The following is a 15,315-nucleotide window of genomic DNA, read 5'->3' on the forward strand; positions in this document are numbered from 1 at the left end:
TCTAGTATCGAGCGGCAGGAAATAAGTTTAACATCTAATATTTATGTTGGCACTTCATTATTTGATATTTCGTGTGGCATTAAATTAAAAATTTAATTTAAAGAATTCTCATAGTTTTAAAATTAAAAATTAAAAGTATCTTGAATATAAAATTAAACTTTAAAACTTTGGAATACTTTGAAAAGTTTTTAAATTAAAAATTGTTAAATTAAAATTAAAATAAACTTCACTTTTTTAATTTAGATTTTTATTTTATGAATTTAAGATTTAAATTTTGAAATTTTGAAATTTAAAAAATTTATTTTAATATTACAATATATTTTTTTAAATAGTGTTTCGTCGATATGTTACCGTATTTTGGCAAAAACTAACAGTAGTGGCGATACGTAAGATGAAACGCGCAGCATAGATGGTGCTATTTAAAGTCACAATTTTTGGCAGACTTGTGTTACTTGTGTACTTGTGTTGATTATTGGTCTGTTTTTTGTTCCTGCACTAGAATTCTCTTTCTCGCTTTAAACAAATATCAAACGTATATCTATCTCACTTTAAGTTCCAAAAGTGTACACTGGTGTACACTAGTTCAGCCACAAAAAACAGACCTATTGTTGTCCATCCGTCAGTATACATATGTTCTGTGCATGTCCGGGCATCGAAGTTCAGAGTATTTTACTTTGGAACAATCGGCTGTCAGAACGGTGTGAATCGGATTGATAATAACGTTTTTGTAATTTATGTTTGTAACCTGTGAAGTTTTTCAATTTGCAACGGTATGAATAAAGAACTCGTAATTTGGTTCGATAAAATATTGCGAGAGCTTTATGAAATCCATAAAAAGCAGTGTCTACAATGAAATTTGAAGGCGTAAACTTAAGCTTTAAATTCTAAACCGTAAGAAATTGATCGATTACAATCGAATTGTGAAAACAATACTATGATTGGTCAATTTTTTACGGTTATTGCTTAAAACTTAAGTTTTATACCTTAAAATCTCATTGTAGACGCCGCTTAACAATCATCTAATAATACGGAGTTTAGTTATCACATAACCTTCAATCAGGGATATCCTCGCCGGTTTTTCATCAACGGATCTGCACAAAAATGAATCTAATTTGTGTGATATGTAGCGAGTTATTGGTACCATCCGACGATATTTTCCATACATCATGTGGACATATATTCCACTATGCGTGCTTGTTGCAATGGCTTGAAAGGTAATTTGGATATCTACTTAAAGATTTTTACATTCTCTTCTTCCTCTTACATTAGACCTCTGGCCTGTATTACATCTCTCTCATATACTTGTGATGCGCACACTGATTATTCAATTGCCACAAACATATGGTACCTACAGTTTTTTAATGCCGGTTCCGAGAATTTTTCGAGAGGCGTTTCTATAGGCAAGGATACTCTTGGGAGGTTGCTAGTATTTTCCGAGAGAAGACATGAATATAAATATTTTGGTTTCTACCGAGATCAAACCCGAGGTTTTTGGCATAATAAACCAGTGTGTTATCTGCCATGTCACATTTGTACATTCTCTTCTAATTCCTTTTTGACCGATTATATATTCCATAAAAAAGTTCCATAAACTTTCATATTATTCCTGAAAATTTTTGTTATTTATACTTTTGGAAGCATTTAGTTTTATCTGTGAAATTGTTTCAGATCAAAAACTTGTCCACAATGTCGAGTAACGACAACTACTCGTACGATACATAGGATATATTTCAACTTTTCAAATAATGATAGCATTGCAGAAGATGCTGTATCTCTGCAGAACAAAATTGACAACTTGAATTTCCAACTAAAACTGAAAGACAAAAATCTTAGTAATCTTACAGAGGACAATGACAAATTAAAGAATCAAACAGCTGGCTTAAGACAGAGAGTTTATGAAGTTGAAAGTGAAGTAACTAGCCAGAATTCTGCAATTCATGCATTTAAAGATCAGATTAAATTTTATAAACAACAATGTTCAAATGCAGAGAATGATAGGAAAGAGAATGAAGAGTTGAAAAAAAAACTCAAATTCTTGAAAAGGTATGTTTATTATAGTATTTATTTTAGAGATGTACATGCAATTTTCAAGTTTCTGTTTAATCTTGTAATTAAATATTGATTTTATAGTGTACAGAATCTAATAGATGATTCTTCTACATCTAATGTGGAGGATATAATAATGCAAGTAGACGATGTTTCCAAACTTAGGATATACATAGGAATATTAAAAAAGTATTCCATATTTACATGTTTTATATATTTGATTGATTTACATACAATGTATCTATGAAGATGTAATATAATATTTTGTACTTTATATGGAATTTTCAGGGAACTCGACAGCATGCGTGAGAAGAGCAAAGAGTTGAGGAACAAATGTAGGAATGAACAGCAAAAGTTCATGCAAGTCTCCAAAAAAAATAAATTGTTGACACAGGAATATGATAAACAAATGTATACAAATGTTCTTGATATATTAAATTATTGTTTTTTTTAGAATCATTTTCCTTAGAGATTATATTATCATATATATTTTTAGTAAATTGAAACAACATTCTACAGAATTAGAAGAACAATTAAAACGCTGTGAAACCGAAAAGATATCTTTACAAACTCAGCTTTTTGACATGCAAATAGATGCACAAAAATGCGTATGCTGTAATAAAATATTCGTGAAGGAAGAGAGCTGTGAACAAGAAAACTTAAGAGAGCACAAAGAATCTTATACCGCAAAATCTAATAAGACAATGAATGAATCTACGCCAAAAATAGAATATATTCCAAAACTCAAAAAGAATAATAGTTGCATTATAGATCTAGTATGTAAACTACAATTTATTTTGTTTAACTACACTCGTTAATTACTAAATATTACACTTGTCATTAATTACTAAATTTATTTTGGATATATTTATGCCAGAGAGGATAATATTTATTTTATAGGATAGTGCCGAGAATATCCCACGGAATAAATCGCAGGATTTCTTTTCGATGAGGAATCATGGTATGAAGAGACATAAATCTAATAACAATTTGAAAATACCTTCGACACTTGTGAAAAAATCAAGAATTAACTCATTAAATCAAGTAAACTGCTTTGTATTTATATTTAATATAATGTTATATCTGTATTTGTTACCATTTTTAAACTTTCCTCATATTTATATATATATATTTTAGAAGACTGCCAGTGGCAGTGGCACAAGTTTTGATGGCTTCGGAGGACATGCCAAATATGATAAATTTCCTAATCCTACTTCTAGCTCGCATGTAAAAAAAATCAGAGAGAATTCAAAGATGAGCAAACTAAAAAATCTCGATACGGGTGACAATCAGAAACTCAGTGATTTACTGATGTTTCATACTGATATAATGGTATAATGCCTAATATGGTGCCTAAATTATATATGTAATAGAAATTATAATGAGACGTAAGACTCAAGACGTGAAAGGAAATGTAACTCCAATCCAATCTAGAATTGCGTACTTTTTTTATTTTGGAATATTAAAAAAGTGATCCAGATTAGATGATGCATTTTAATACACACACATGACCTGTACCTGTTTTTATAAGATTTGTAATATTTTTATATAAAATTTTATTTTGTAACGAATTTTTTGTATGATTATTAAAATAATTATTTTTAATGTTATATGTATAAGTTATTTCATAGACAAATATATATTCGATCATTGAATAATTTGTTCTTTCGCAATTGATATAATTGAAAATATATTTTTGAAATATATAAAGATATATTTTGATAATTAAAAATATATTCAGAAATTTTCTAGTCGAGCATGTATCTATACATGTGTGTGTTTGTATATATATATGTACGCGCGCATGTTTGTATACATGTTATATAGAATATGTCCTAAGTACGTTAAAAAGGTTTAGAGTGATTCTCTGTCTCTGCTCTTCCTCCCTCCCTCCCCCCCCCCCCAACTTTATATGACTATACGTCCGGAACAGCTTAGTTTAAAGATAGATGGTGCCACAGTTGAAAAAATTCCCATGGGAATTGCAATTCCCAAAAATTTTGAAAACCATTCGGACTATTTTGATGAAACTTTGTAAGTCTCTTTAATATTTTTGATAGAATGAGCCATTTCTGAGATCATTATATCTACTATAACCAAATAAAACTTTTTTGCGATCTACAAATTTCAACTTACTTTTTTTCTCAAAATTAGGTTATACTTTCAAAAATATTAAAGAGACTTTTTCTGCTGATTTATTCTATTTAGCATAAAAAATTTCAAACAAAAAAATCTGCCGTATATCAATTTTTTCATAAAAAAAGCGTATCCTAATTGAGTGTTGATTGAATAAATAAATATATATAATCTCAAAAAATGAGACGTCAGGTTCTCCAAACCATACAAAATTTTCATCAAAATAACTATAAATCGAATGATTTTTGAAATTTTTGAAAAAAAAGTTTTTTTTCAACTTGTCACACATGTATCTTTGAAACTAAGCCGTTTCGGACATATGGAATTTTTGCGCTCATTCCGTTCGAATGCGAGCATTCGTGAGCAACGATGAACAAACGAATGCAGAAAAAAAAATTTGATTTTTTAATATATTAAATTTCGTATAACTTTTGAACTAAGGGTGAGCAAACGAAAATTCGGACGGAGCAATCGTGAGCAAATGATAAGCAAACGTATGCAAAAAAAAATTCGATTTCACTATTTGAAAACACGAACTGAACGAATCCAACACACCCGGTGAGCTCGGGCATCAGGTATCTTCCTCTGGTCAGGTTGATGTTCAAATGAAACATCACCTGGCAGAAGGTGGACAAAGATTTTCTCCTCTAACCTAAAAAAAAAAATAAATGAAACAACACGTACCATGGTAACATTAGAGTTCGATAATAAATAATTGTATTATAAAATTGTTTATGGTATTTAACTAAAGAATTCCATCCGCCATATTGATTTAACCACTTTGAATTTTCAAATTTTCAAACCGCCATAACGATTCGGTCATTTTTCTTATTCAATTATTTTGAATCCAGATTCGTAATATTATATTTCATAATGTCTAAAAAGGAGAATACAATGGAGGAGCGCGCGCAGGGGCTGTGCTAGTTTTATTAAATTTTAAAACAGTTTATATTGGAAATTTCAACAGGTAAAAGATTTAAAAATTAGAAATAATAAATAAAATTAATAAAATATAACGTTATATGATAGAGTGACAGAATTTGTAATTGTAACGTAATGATATAAATCAATTTAAAATGTGATATATAAATTAATCATAATGTACAATACAATGTATAGCAGCGATTTACTATGTTTCAATGTATTTATGCAATGTATTGATATAAATTTGACATGTTATAATGCAAGAATTCTTCAAGTGTCATATACTGTTACCAGCGCGTAAGTGCCTCCTTATCATATATCTTTGTGCACACACTGATCATACACAAGATATATGGAGGTCTACAGTTTAAACGCCTATTTTGAACGGTAATTTTAGGGAGGACCAAGTATACTATTCGGTGGTTCATCATTGCCTTCCTAGACGAGTTATAACTGTACGAAAATTTTCGGTTCTGCCGGTGATCGAATCCGGAATCTCTACTATAGCAGTGCACTATTTGCTACACCATGCTCGCGCTCATGCAAGAATTAATAAGTTATAATTTAATTGTAACACTATAGTATAACATAATATAATTTCTAAAAAAAATTCAATTAATAAAACTCTAAAAAATAATCATAAAATATATAAACACGCAAAAAAGTTGTTAATAGCTTCTATAATTTAAAATTTTTTTATTTAAAAAATATTAAAATTAAAAAGTTAAAAAATTAGTTTCAGAGAATTCATACAGAGTTTTACTAAATTAATTAATTTTAAATTGGAACATATGTGCGAAGTCTGGCATTTTGGAGAGTAGCTGTATAAATTCTTGTGGCGCAATGTTGCCTGCGCCAGAGAGATCTATTTCTTGTAACATCTGAAAAATAAGGCCATTAAACATAATCATGAATTATTATATGATATCCGTTACGATTTTGCAAAAGATAAATGAGTTAAAAGAAATTTATAGAAATTCTCCCAATTAAATTTTGAAAAAGAAAGGAAGAAAGTTGTGCTTTATATACTCGTATAGATTAAATTATTGAATTATTTGCACTACTTTAAAGAAAGGTATTAATAAAAATACAGAAGTTTTGTACATTTCAACAATAGAATGTAATAATTTCTTTAATTTTTTTTTTGTTAAAAAAGCATTGGAGAAAGGGAGAAAGAGTTTACAGAGCTTTAGAAGCGATTCCCAGCTTTGAAGATAGCGCGAGTGCAATTTTACAAAATTAATTTCTCCTCGCGAGCACAGAAGGCAGTTCCTTTCAATTCATCTACTTTCTGCCGCGGAATCGGAAATTTGTTGCGATAGAAAGCGGCCTCTCGGCTTTTGGCAAAAGGATTAATCGCTTCCCGATTCCATCCTTTGTAGTTGCGTTGAGGACGCACAGCAGGAATGCACACTGACCATCCGCGCTACATCCTCCGCTTGTTGCCGATCGATTCGGTCCTGCCCGCGCTCATCCGTGCCCGCCAATCTCCGCACCGTTTCGATCAGATCGTCGAGAGAGACTTGATTGTCGCCGTCGAAATCTGGAAATGAAGATGATCAGCACTGGTCGCTGTTTGCGTTCACGCATTCGAAACGAACGAGTACACGCGTGTGCTTGTATAACTGCTGGTGATTAAAATTGACAAGAGATAGAGCCAGAGATCGGTACAAAGCGAAAAGAATTATTGCGCAATCCGTACTACGGAAAACAGAATATTTATTGACATTACTTTAAAATCTGAGCTTTTAAAAATAAATTCAAAATAATTTTTGACAATCTATTAATTAAACTGAATAATAATTTGACCTATTTGATTAGAATTGTATTACTTATTAATTTATTTATTCATTTATTATTATTTATGTCTAATGAAATTTAAAATATATTGCTTCGAATTTTTATAATAAAAAATAAAAAGCTTTTACAAAGTTTTTTTTACAATGCCATAAATATGTAATTAATGTTATATTATACGGTAGGATTTATTTCCCGTCAATTTGTGCATCACGTTATGTAATGTCAAAATAAGCGACATTTATTATAAACCAAGGTGATAAATTTGAAATTTAAATGACGGAAAGTAGAGCACATCTCTCGGATATGATTGAAGATCGTGCAAAATGACACTTTCCATACTGCATAAGCATAACATGATCCAATTTATCTGAATGGAGTCGCAGTTGCATCGGCAGATTGCTGCGAGAGCGTGTTTCCATTTCTACGGTAATTGACGTGGCTCCGTGAAATTAAACGATTCCGATTAACGAAATTGACTGCAAGCCACCGTTTACTACTATACGAATGCTCAACGATGGTCTGCAAACTTGTATACCTTACAAATTATCATAATTATAATATACTGTGTTGGAGCACTTAGAAAAATTATTGTATTACGTCAAACTAGTCGGTTACAATAAAACTAGAGTAGCATAAAATATAAATTGGATTTAAGGACTCTTTAAACTGTCACTCTTTGTCCAAGGCGTTCCGCATACGCACTTGTGGTGAAACTTTTATAACGTCTGTGAAAGTTGCCATCGAGACATTTTTTCCTCTACCAGCAAACAATGAAGTTTTGTAATTGCATTTTTAATGACTGAGGAATCGTTCGCGAGTGTGATTAATGAGCGTGTAGGATTGGCGGATGGCAAATATTTGCCGGGACGAAAGTTAGAATTTCGCGTGCACAAAAAGCTGCAAATATAGATTCAATTGTATCTGTGAGTTTACCGAAAATTTCAAAAGCCCATGCAGCCCGAACGCTCCGCGGACAATTCATGGAGAATGCCGAGCAGAGGTCGAGAGTATCTTCAAAGCTTAAACGTCCATCCTGCTTCGACGAGAACACACGGTATATCACGTCACAGAAAGGATTGCACTGAAAATATATCGTACGCTCTATATTTTACGATCTTTTATTTTTCTTGAAGACTAAATAAATTGCATATAGAAATAATAATATTTGAGGCTCCTGTTCTCTCACTCGGCACTACTATCTCTGAAGTATTGTGAAGTAGCAGAAGCGAGAAAGAATAAAAATTCTGACAAATTATAATTGAATAGAAATATTTTTCAATAAAACATTTGCATTCGATAGAATATAGACTTATAAAATATATTGAAAACTATCTTTCCGTTTTGAGAGAAATTAAATTATATTTATTTCTATTTATTATTAAATTGATAGTTTGTTATAGCTGTAAACATATAATAGCTCATTTCGCTTTTGGTTATGCATAATTCATTTCTAAATATGTAATTATTTATTGATTAGTAAAACGAAAGAAAAGTTTTTGATACATCTACAAGTCGGTTTTATCAAATGTATGTGTTGTTTCATTGAAATATGTATTTTTCCATATATATTTTTTTGTTTCTGATACCACAACCTGAGATAATGATAAGTGAACAGAAGCCTTCTTTTTTTCGAGTCATTCAAGAATTTTCAATTTATATGCACTCTGTTTCATTCTCTTGTTTATTAAATACCATCATGAAATTGTTGTATATTACATATAATATATGTATAGGTTTTTTAAACAGCAATTTTAATTAAATCTCAATAATTAATGGTATATAAGAACAACTTCTTGAGATACTCTGTATAATATTTGAAAAACACAATATGTTTCGTTCCTCGTATCGCAGTTAATCATCACCTCGTGTAAATAACGAAATTTCTAGCTCGCAGGAAAAAAATGGTAGCAGCTTACCATCGCTTAAGAAGGATTTATTGCTGCGCAATATACGCGATGTTTAGAGCTAACGAAAACGTTGTGTACCGTGATAATCCAATGATCTTTGCTACTGGAACTTTTCAACACCGTTCTTTGAAAATGCGATTATAATTTAATTGTAAAATAATTCTCGAAAAAATAAAAAGTACATTTTGCATATCGAAATGTCAAACAATAATGGTAAAATTCAGAGCTTACGTGAATTTGCGGAAGAATTTTGTTGATTTGCTCCACAGAAAAACGATAATGAAGATTTTGTTTAAGGATGCCTGGTTCCAAATCATCGAGACGTTTATAAATTCTGACAATAATAAGTTAGACAATTAAATATAAGTATATTAAAATACATTAATTGAGAGTTATATTTATCTGGACGTAAATAGAACACAGAAGATAGAGATTATAAAAACGATTGATGTACATATTCATAAAAACAAGAAATATTTTGCAAAAAAACTAATGAGAATCGACTTTTGAATGACTTTTAGAATATTTTCCAAATTGCTCGTTAACGTATGTCATAATATATACACAAGAGAATGCATAGTCTTGCTGAATCATTTAAAAAGCTGGATACGAATCTGAAAATAATTTTGATAGACTGCCAAAATAATTAATCATATAAAACGTTCAATTTGCTTGTTAGTATGTTAAAACTTTTTGCGGAATTGCCCATCATGCTTAAGTTTACCACATAATTACCTTGATGGTTCAATAAAATTATTTATATAGTATAACATATGATTTATATGCATACGCACTGACGAATTTCACTCTTGTTTAAATACGTCAGCTCGACGTATTCGTTGAGGGCTTCTTCCGAAATAACATTTTCTTTAAAACCCGTATTACCCATGGACACAATTTTGATTTAATACGTTGAAACAGGACCATTCGACCAACCTAACTGATATCGCATTAACGATAACGCACGTTATCATTTCAATATGTGACTACGAAAAAGAGCTGATATCAGCACTATCAATTTTATGCGGGAGCACTTAACTGCTTAACGACGATAGCATTTACAGTTCTATTGGAGCATCAATTTAACGATTGTGATTACAATCCGGACGTTTATATTAATAAAATTTTACAATAGTCGGATAAACGCCATATTAATATCTTGGAATTGAAAAGTAAATTCAATGAAATAATTTATGTCGTTTTATATATGTCTTATCTTGTCTATATCTTCCTCAGTTTTAATTTGTTCAGACGTTCTCTTTGATAACAGTTTTACCTCGGTTTACAGATTCGTCGAGGAATATTTCAATCTGTATAAAAAAAGTACGCTTACTTATTTGTTAGCTTCGCGACTTACGCGCGCGGAGTGTATTAATCATTTCTGCTCGTCGACTGCTGAAATAATAATCTACGGACGATCAATTTCGCGACAGCGTTTTAATTAGTTGTTTAACTAGCTGCCTGGGTGCTCTCGGCGGGTTTATTACCACATCTCGAGACAAATGCATATTTACGACGCGCGTAAATAAGCGCGTGTGGGGCAGAGATTTATATACGCTCAAGGTATGTCCGCATTCTCTCTCTCTCTCTCTCTCTCTCTCTCTCTCTCTCTCTCTTTCATAGCTTAGAAATTAAGCGGTGCCGTGCGGTGCGCGCAAACGTTTAAACCGATTACACGTGGAACGCACGGAATTCCGCGTGCGGGCTTTAATTAGATCGTCAGCGTCGGCGGCGAGGCGATCGTTGATTGGAAAACGCACAGAAATCGCACGATTTGCGCGCTCATCGAGCGCGAACGGAGGCATCCGTTGCTGAGCGCGTTTCTCAACGAGAAACCGATTTCTCCGCGATCCGTGAAATTGCGTTCGCTATCAGAGCTTGATTAATACCGCGGGTGAGTACCGAAAACACGCGGGTTAACCGAGTCGCGTAACCGTAGACATTCAACTCGTGATTTCGAGTGGTCTGTATAGTTACGCTCGCAACGTCTTAATTGATAAAGAGATATGCCAGGAACCTCGTTCACGTTCTTAGTCGCTTATGCAATATCAGGGACGGATATTGCTTTCTGTTAAAAAATAAAAGACTAAACAATAAATGGATGTACTTTAAAAAATATGAGCATGGATTTAACGCCATGTCGATATTTTCATAGTGTTGGTGTTGATATAAACATCAAGATGGAGATGAATTTGACACTATAGATGTGGATTTAACACCCTGGTTTAAATAATTTAATATAGTACAAAAAAATCTAAAAAAACAGGGCGAATGAGAGTCAGCGTGGTAATTAATACTCAATCTTAAATCTTCAATCCAGAAAATAGAATCTTTATTCCAAAAAATAATAGTACGTTTCAGTTCACTTTGGGACCATCCTCAGCAATACAAATTCAAAATATCAATCCCTTCATGTCTAAGAAAAAAAAAATCACATCAGATTAATAGATTTGATGTTGTAATTCTAAGACATAGAAGGAATTCATCTCGACATTGGATCAACCAATTACAATTAATATTCACTAAAGAATATTAAATTAAACAACGCATGTTGATCGCAGCTCGAACGAAACATGACTGAATTTAATATAATGTTAAATTCACATCATATTGATGTTACATATTAACACCAACAAGTGAAAATTATATTTCATTCATGGTGTTAAATATACATATTTTTTTAGAGTATAATATCGTGTAAAAAGTTTCTTTAATTTTTTCTTTGCTACATTATGGCTGCTTTCTAGCAAGAGACACAGATGACACAGTTACTATTCTTGTTATTTACCAAACAAATGATAAAATGATTATTGGTTATACTATGAATGCTTTCTATTTGGTGACACAACTCGACACAAGTATCATTCTATCTTTGTTATTCATAGAATGCAAAGAGAGATATATAGAACATTTGTGTCGACTTGTATCATTAAATGAAAAATACTCTGCGTTTCTTGCTGGAAAGCACTAAATATTCTCTGTGGTAAGTTTCTCGAAGTGTTTTCGGAGATTAGTCGCGTGTCGTTGATCGCGATGATGTAAAACAAGCATCACAGTGTACATCGTTACAGACTAAATATCAAATTGTCGATTATTCGCGACAATGATATTCGCGGCACGATTTTCGGCGTACAGCGACACTGATCGCTGATTGCGATATTGCGCCAAGTGCGGGCAGGATATCGGAGAGAGGGAAGCGATTGCCTGGTCTCGCTGTAAAACAATTAGCCCGCTCGTCCGATACTCGAATAGCCTCGAATAAGCACGGTCTGCACGAATGACCCGACGATCTCTGCCTCCACGGTAAGCATCATGAGATACATCCGGCGTGTTCGGCCGTCGCGTAAAGTCGCGCGAACAATCGGCGGCATTTACGCCGGTACACTTCTTCAAAAAAATCTACGGAGGCATTGCATTAATTCTACATCCAGATAAACTAAAGTGTAATTATTGTCTTTTGATATCTTCTGTTAGCTTTATGCAATGTCAATCTAAGAGACGATTATCTAAAAAATTTAATTCTGTTTGAACAAGTATAAATACATATTCAATATATGATTTATTAAAATATTGACAGATTTAAAACAAATGTACTAATGCAAATATCATTAATAAAAGAAAGTTATAAAAGAAGATTATAAATTTTCTTATGTAGCAAGCTGACGTCATTTTGACAACAAAATGTTAAAGACGTCATTTTGAGATTAAAATAATGACAAATAATGATAAATCATTGTTTTATTTAGATTTTATTAAAGCGTTCATATATAATAGACAAGTAATTAAATTAAAGCATAAATTAAAATTAATGTTATAAAAATATTTAAAGTTATACAAAAGAAACGTATTAAATAAAATTATTCGTTAAATAAGAACAATTAGGTAGCAGTGTTGTACAGTAAATCAGATACAAAATTACAAAAATTTTTGAAACTTAATAATTTATAAGCCCAAATGTATTACATGTAGCTGATTTATTTTTGTATGTGTTATACAACGCGATAAGAAATATTTTTATAGCTCTTCTGTACAAATCGGTTACAATTTTTTCCGCTGTGTATTTGATATAATTATTCTATGCAATCACGTAAAACTAAAATAATCAATCATTTTAAACAATCCATATATATTTTTTAATTTGTCAACAAATTGTATGTCAACATTTTGTTGTCAAAATGATGCTAAATAACGTTAGCTTGCTACCTACGAAATTATATTTTTTTTACTCAGTTGTGATTATTTGTTTTTCTTTCAATTACAGTTATTTTAAATACTCTTTATTATTTAAATAAACTTTATTATTTAAATAAACTTTTGAATATGTACTTACGCTTGTTCAAACTGAATTAATTTTTCTAGATGTTTTTTAGATGATTCCTCAGAATGTTTTTTTTTAATTTTATTTTTAATATTAATAGTAAAATAGTTCGCGTTATAATAATTACATCGTATTCTTCTACATTATTTTCTAGCATATAATGGTTCTCTATAGATTCTGAAGAAAGTGTTTATCTGTAATATTCCTCAGTTTTATGTTTCGATAAGTGATTAGTAACAATCGCAATATTGACCTGGGAAAATTAATATTAATAAGTTCCCCACAATTTGAGAGCACGAGCGACAGAGCACTGGTCTATCATGCCAGAGATCCCGAGTTCGATCCCGGTAGGAACCAAAATATTTATCCTTGTGTCTCCGCTTGGAAAAGACCAGCAACTTTTCGAAATTATCCTTGCCCACAGAAACACCTCTCGAAAAATCCGCCGCGCCGTTCGAAACTGGCATTAAAACTAGTGTGTCTCCGGTAAATGTACCTAATGTTCAAATAATTCAAATAAATAAATAAAAAACGAATAAAAATACTCATTCGAATACACTTCTTTTCTATTCGTCAAGAAACGAATAAATATACTTTTTCATTTCATTTGAATAAATATTTTTTGAACGATTACGAATATTTCCATTTCATATTCACTTTTACTCTATATTATCTGCAAATAGCTTGCAGCCTGCAAAAAAAAACAGAAATTTATAAAAACAATAATTACGATTACACAGTACGTGTTACGATCTATTTTTCAAAAAAATTCCACTTATCACTAGTTCTTTCTTTAACCATAGCCATACTTAAAACAGGTATACTCTTGATTAAATCTGTCAATAAATAGTATTATTAGAAAAACGAGATTATCAAGCAATCAACAACTATAATTAAAGAAAGATCTATTGATAAGTGAAATTCTTTTAAAAAAATAGATTGTAATACAGTAAAATTTGTGAACTTTTTCTTTTTCTTTTTAAGTACACATTCAAAAATTTATTTAAATAATAAAACATATTTAAAATAACTGTATTGAAAGGAAAATAAATAATTAATGATAATTGAGTAAAAAAAATGTGTCTAATTTCTTAACAAGCTGACATTATTTAATATCATTTTGACAACAAAATATCATTAAAGGTATCATTTTAAGATTAAAATAATGACGTAAATAATGTCATCTTGTTACATAGATTTCATGAAAGTATATTAATAGTCGTTTCAGTCACGATCGAAAATGTGCTTTTTTTAAGGCTACTGAATGGTCTCTGCGGCCATACTAAATCGTGATATTATAAGAGAGACATGATACATTGATTTTTGTTACATTTGTATATAAAGATATGCCATTTATAATTATTTACTGACGGTCAAGGGGGATAAAGATAGTCGACCTATCTTTACAAATGTTTTTAAAGCGATCTCATCATTTTGTTTTATCTAAATTGTCTTTATTTACAAATGACATGTAACATTAACGTATCATTTTACGCTTATGACACAACGATTCAGTATGACTGCGACTCGGGCATTACGTCGCGTTACCTTCTAATGCATATTCGCTCTGTCATTGAAAACCTGCGGTTTTAATTTGGTATCGCGCTGCTTGACAAATAAACTTTTCCGCAGTTAAAAGCAAAATGCACGTAGAAACGCGCGCCAGGAAGCCGTCTGATGGATATTCGAGACACATGACTCCTTGACACGTATTGTTTGTATCTTTTCCTTTTTTGTGCAAAATTGTAATTTCTTTCTTAAGATCCATCTTTGTTATAAGCTTCGTTTTTTAAGATCCATCTTCGTTATAAGCTTCGTTTCTCGTTTATTGTATATTTACATTATACGGTCCTAATAAATCGTTTATTATTATAATTTCTTTATTATGGAATGTGGGAAGAAAATCGACACATATAATTACGTAATCCAATTCGATTTCGATTACGACAACGAAATATTATTCGAGTTATATGTTTTACTGAGGATAACCACTAGCTGAAATATTGTTCCACAGATTACATGATTTCATCTGATTACAAATAATTTTTTTCACTACTATGAAGTAATTACAATGATTTCTCGTGGTTGCATATATAATTATCGGATTATACATAGAGATTTTATATAAATTTTATAATGATTTCGAGGATTCTGTCCCACAATTACATTAAGTGATTACCCCCT

At 31.2% G+C, this 15,315-nt stretch overlaps 2 protein-coding genes across 4 annotated transcripts; one reads left to right on the forward strand and one right to left on the reverse strand.

Annotated features, from left to right (window-relative positions):
- Positions 1 to 421: 421 nt before the first annotated feature.
- On the forward strand, positions 422 to 3,552 carry nopo (TRAF interacting protein no poles). Of its 3 annotated transcripts, none has more exons than XM_018509361.1 (8): positions 422 to 475; positions 1,002 to 1,214; positions 1,669 to 2,043; positions 2,131 to 2,235; positions 2,335 to 2,457; positions 2,543 to 2,822; positions 2,947 to 3,090; positions 3,184 to 3,552. In XM_018509361.1, exons 2-8 carry the CDS (start codon positions 1,102 to 1,104, stop codon positions 3,382 to 3,384), a joined length of 1,341 nt encoding a protein of 446 aa, XP_018364863.1. In that variant the 5' UTR covers positions 422 to 475; positions 1,002 to 1,101; the 3' UTR covers positions 3,385 to 3,552. The 3 variants fall into 3 exon arrangements, with proteins under 3 accessions (XP_018364863.1, XP_018364861.1, XP_018364862.1); XM_018509359.1 differs by lacking the exon at positions 422 to 475 and adding an exon at positions 585 to 864; XM_018509360.1 differs by lacking the exon at positions 422 to 475 and adding an exon at positions 585 to 770.
- A 2,321-nt stretch (positions 3,553 to 5,873) lies between these two features.
- LOC108762355 (calcium and integrin-binding protein 1) lies at positions 5,874 to 9,750 on the reverse strand. The gene is made up of 5 exons (XM_018509314.1): positions 9,608 to 9,750; positions 9,045 to 9,147; positions 7,840 to 7,987; positions 6,525 to 6,649; positions 5,874 to 5,987 (listed from the first exon to the last, which is right to left on the reverse strand). Exons 1-5 carry the CDS (start codon positions 9,700 to 9,702, stop codon positions 5,874 to 5,876), a joined length of 585 nt encoding a protein of 194 aa, XP_018364816.1. The 5' UTR covers positions 9,703 to 9,750.
- Between the last annotated feature and the right edge of the window lie 5,565 nt (positions 9,751 to 15,315).

Source organism: Trachymyrmex cornetzi, unplaced genomic scaffold (assembly GCF_001594075.2).
Source record: "Trachymyrmex cornetzi isolate Tcor2-1 unplaced genomic scaffold, Tcor1.1 scaffold299, whole genome shotgun sequence".
Classification (NCBI taxonomy): domain Eukaryota; kingdom Metazoa; phylum Arthropoda; class Insecta; order Hymenoptera; family Formicidae; genus Trachymyrmex; species Trachymyrmex cornetzi.